Source organism: Pterocles gutturalis, unplaced genomic scaffold, assembly GCF_000699245.1.
Source record: "Pterocles gutturalis isolate BGI_N339 unplaced genomic scaffold, ASM69924v1 scaffold7587, whole genome shotgun sequence".
In the NCBI taxonomy this organism is placed as follows: Eukaryota; Metazoa; Chordata; class Aves; order Pterocliformes; family Pteroclidae; genus Pterocles; species Pterocles gutturalis.
The window spans coordinates 1,106-5,502 of NW_010110136.1; the positions used below are offsets into that span (position 1 = coordinate 1,106).

General features: G+C 59.9%; 1 protein-coding gene across 1 annotated transcript in view; it reads left to right on the forward strand.

Annotated features, from left to right (window-relative positions):
- LOC104461586 (glutamine synthetase-like) overlaps positions 1–4,397 on the forward strand; it is a gene marked incomplete at its 5' end in the record, with an annotated part of 5,435 nt that overhangs the window by 701 nt on the left and 337 nt on the right. Inside the window, 5 exon segments of the mRNA XM_010073223.1 lie at positions 1,218–1,370; positions 2,221–2,348; positions 3,586–3,785; positions 4,216–4,395; position 4,397. The exon segment at position 4,397 is cut by the window's right edge and continues 337 nt beyond it. Coding sequence (XP_010071525.1) covers positions 1,218–1,370; positions 2,221–2,348; positions 3,586–3,785; positions 4,216–4,395; position 4,397 — 662 coding nt within the window.

A 4,397-nucleotide genomic window follows, 5' to 3' on the forward strand; every position in this document is an offset into this window, starting at 1 on the left:
GCTGCGGGCAGAAGTCTGCGGTCCCAGTGTCTGTCCCGTCTGTCTGATAAAGCCCCAGACAGAGGAGGGGGAGAGCTGGTTTGCAGGGACACACTGAGGGGCTCCCAGGGGGGTTATTTGCCGGCAGAGAACTGGTTATTTGCCAGAAAAGCGGGGCTGTGTCCCCGCTGGGTGCGTGGGAGGAGGGAGATGGCATCAGCGGAGTGATGCACGTCTGCTGGGGAGGGGAGAGGCTGCGGGCGGCGATGGCGAAAGACAGGGCTGGTTCCTCTCCGACCAGCGTCACGCCTCGCAGCCGTGGGGGACACGGCTTGCTGGAGATTCCTGCCCGGCTGTCCCTCCACCGGAGTGATTTGTAAAGGGATCCCCTGGTCCTGAAGCTCCCAGCCCTGAGCCCTGCGACACCCCGCAGAGGAGGGGGGTGCACCCCCAGTGCTCCCTAGGGTGGGGGTCTGCGGAGGGTAAGGGCTGTGTGGGCTTGGGGCAGGGGGGACCTGCCTTCCCCCGTCAGTGCAAAGGAGATGTCACTGCTCCTCTCCAGCCCCACACTCTGGGCATGTGTCACAGCTGCTCTGGGGTCTTTTATTATGATTTAAAGGTAGAATTTGCTCCTGTCCCTGTGACAGCAGTTTTTCAGCCTGGCTGTTGCGGTCCAAACTCTCGCTCTCTTGGCCTGGCACCTTGTCCCATGTCAGGATGCTTCTCCTGTGTCCGTATGTTCCTGGAAAAGCCCTGGTTGCCCGAAGCCCCCCTAGCACTGCAAAGGGCTGGCAGGACCAGCCAGCCCAGATGCCAACCAGAAACGTGGAACAGGAGAGAGAGGAGGAAAATGAAGCTGAGGCTGGTGGAAGGAGGATGGGGGTGAGGGAGTGATGGGAGATGTATAGTCCCCGTCCCCAGAACTGCTGGACGGTAGCAGGACAGGGCTGGGGCATGGCTGCTGCTCTCTGGGTGTGCAAGAGGAGGATGTTCATGGACCATCAGCGGTGGTTTGGGAGCAGGCTAATTAGGCTAATCAAACCTCCTTAGCCTGTGGCCTGATGCAAGGAGGAATGGGGTGAGCAGAGAGCATCACAGGAAGGGGGGATCTGCTCACTGGTTTCCTTATGGCTCCTGCGGGAAGCGCTTGGCAGCGGTGGGGTCTCTGAGTGGGATGGAGCAGAGCACGCCGAGCGCTTGCCCACGGCACGGGTCTGACCCCACCTCTCTGCTACCAGAGACCAACCTGAGGCACACGTGCAAGAAAGTGATGGAGCTGGTGAAGGACAGCCACCCCTGGTTCGGGATGGAGCAGGAGTACACGCTGCTGGGCATCAACGGCCACCCCTACGGCTGGCCCGACAATGGCTTCCCTGGCCCGCAGGGGGAGTGTCCCCTCCTGTCCCCAACCCAAGTGCTCCTCTCGGCTCCCACCCTGCTGCTTGGGGGGCACTGCCTGGTGGCTGGCATCCCATCCCCGACCTTGGGCACAGCTTTCCCATCACGGTTGACTCCAGGCAGGGCTGGGATGAGGTGTGGAGATGTTTGCCAAGGGTGCTGAGCCGACCAGCGGTGCCGCTCCCCTGGACCCGGGTTGCACAAACAGCTCAGTTGCACGACTTGTTTTGCAAGGGCTGGAGAACTCAGCCGGTAAAACCTCCTCCCCGTGGGTGTTCGGGAAAGGGCACATCACTCCCTCCTGCACCGGCCAGCGAGCCCCGGAGCCTCCGCTGCCTCCTGGGCGAGGGCCAGGGGTTTCCCAGCCCGGCTTAACCAGCCCTTCGCAGGACTGGCTGCTTTCGACATCTCCCTTCCCCCGGGTGGGGAGAGGAGCTTCATCTGACTGGCTTGAATGAGGAAGAGCTGGATAAATTCATGGCGAGCTGAATTTTCTAGCCATGAACAATGCCGGCTGTTGTTGGAGCAATCTGGGATGCTTGCCGTGCTGCGAGGTGCCGCAGGCTAAGCCAAGCTGTCCTTATCTTCTGGCTACCTCCCAGCTGATCCTTTACAAGTCCTGTTTGACTGCCTAGATAAGACTGAGCTTGCACAGATGAGTTGCTCAGCTGCTGGTCCTTGAGTCAGGGTTGGTGTCTCGATGCACCGTGCAGAGCTACACCCTTTAATTCCCATAAATCCTCTGCAGATGGTGGCTGGTGCCTGGGAGCGGTGGGATAACTGTGGGATAAGCCGTTGCTCCCAAGAGCTTTACCTGGGTGGTGAATCCTCTTTCCTCCCCAGGTCCCTATTACTGCGGGGTTGGAGCAGACAAGGTGTATGGGCGCGATATCGTGGAGTCCCACTACAAGGCATGTCTGTACGCGGGGGTGAAGATCTGTGGCACCAACGCAGAGGTGATGCCCTCCCAGGTACGTGGGTACAGGCCCGCGCATCCCATTTCCAGTGAAGCGCATCCCGTTTCCAGTGATGGGTATGGGTTAGGCTGAGGCTGGACTCACCCAGCGACTCCCAGCTCCTCCGGGATGCCAAACCCAGTGACTCCCCACATCGGCTTTGTCCAGATAGGAGCAGCTGCACTGCCAGAATGAAAATGTATAGAATCATAGAGCCACAGAAGTGCACGTTTGATTTTCTCCTGGCTCACTGTGCAAATTCCTGGTTTTTGGGGCAGGCAAGCAAAATTGCAGACAAGCCAAATGGTGGGTGAGCTCCTCGCACAGCTCAGCCTGAGCTCTGGCAGCCCGTGTGGAGCCGGGTGCTCCCGTGGGCTTTCCTTCCCCCGCGGAGCAGGGATGCAAGGGACAGCGTGAGCTGGGATGGGATGCAGGGGACATCATGAGCCAGGACGGGGCTGCAGAAGCAGCATGTGGAGCCTTGGGTCTCTGCGTCCCGCTCCTCTACTCCGGGAGCCGGGAAGCTGGGGTGGGACACAGCCTTGGGAAGCAGCTGGGGGGGATCTGGGTTTATTTAGGAGTCAGCCGGAGGGAGTCCCTGATTGCATTAGGCGGGTGGCCAGACTGACCACCAGCGATTCTGAATCGCTGACTGTCCCGCTGCTGATGCGGCGGTGATAAGCAGGGGGCTTATCTGCAGTCTAGTAGCTGAGGCAGGACTTTTAACGACCCTGCTGTTTGCCCTGATGTTTTCAGGGTCCTCCTTGGCTGCTTTCTGCATCCTGGGCTCTGTCTGGGCCAGGCCATGCCATGCTGTAAATGCGTCACCCCTGCTTAGTCACCCTGGGTGGCGCAACCTCGGCTCCGGCTGGGGAGGGAGCGGTGCTGGGAAGGACTAACCAGCTCCTCGTTAGTCCTGTGCCCTGTTTGCAGTGTGGGTTGGGGGTTCCAGCACGCCAGCAGCTCCAGCACCAGCCTCGAAGGCAGGCATGGTGTTAATTTGTCTGTTTCGATTAAAACCCCTCTGATTTTCTCTCTTTAGTCAAGAGCCGTTTATTCCCATTTTTTTTCACATGCCAAAGCTGTCCTCTTGCTTAATTCAATGCTCCTCATCCTCATCGCTGATTCCCAAGGGGTAAAGCTCAGCCGTACCCCAGGCTGGCAGCCCTCCCCAGGGGGGTGGCAGGGATGCAATGGGTGAGGAGGCACGAACCTGCCCATCCTCACCAGTGCATCCCATCGCCCCTTCCAGTGGGAATTCCAGGTGGGCCCGTGTGAAGGCATCGAGATGGGGGATCACCTCTGGATGGCTCGGTTCATCCTCCACCGTGTCTGCGAGGACTTTGGGGTTGTGGCTACTCTGGATCCCAAACCCATGACCGGCAACTGGAACGGCGCCGGGTGTCACACCAACTACAGCACTGAGGACATGCGGAGAGAAGGGGGTCTGAAGTGAGTCCTAGGGGGTCCCTGGGATGTACCTGGAAGGTTTGGGGTGTCCTTAGAATCCCAGAACGGTTTGGGTGGGAAGGGACCCTAAAGCCCATCCAGTGCCACCCCCTGCCATGGGCAGGGACCCCTCCCACTAGCCCAGGTTGCCCAAAGCCTCATCCAGCCTGGCCTTGAACCCCTCCAGGGATGGGGCATCCACAGCTTCTCTGGGCAGTGTGGCAGCTCCCCATAGCCCGTGTGTCTCCGTACCTGGGGGGCTCCACCAGGTGGTGCTGGGGCCATCCCAGCTCATTTTGTTTTAAAAGCAGCTGGTCGTACAGGAGTGTCCCCGTCCCCACACAGAAGTAGGGGCTGACAGCCTTCCTGGCCATGGCAACACCCCCCAAATGGACCTACTGCCAAACCCAACCCCATTCCCCTCTCCCCACAGACACATCGAAGCCGCTATTGAGAAGCTGAGCAAGCGGCACGACTACCACATCTGTGTCTATGACCCGCGGGGCGGCAGGGACAACTCCCGGCGCCTCACCGGCCACCACGAAACCTCCAACATCTTTGAGTTCTCTGCCGGTGTGGCCAACCGGGGAGCCAGCATCCGCATCCCACGCCAGG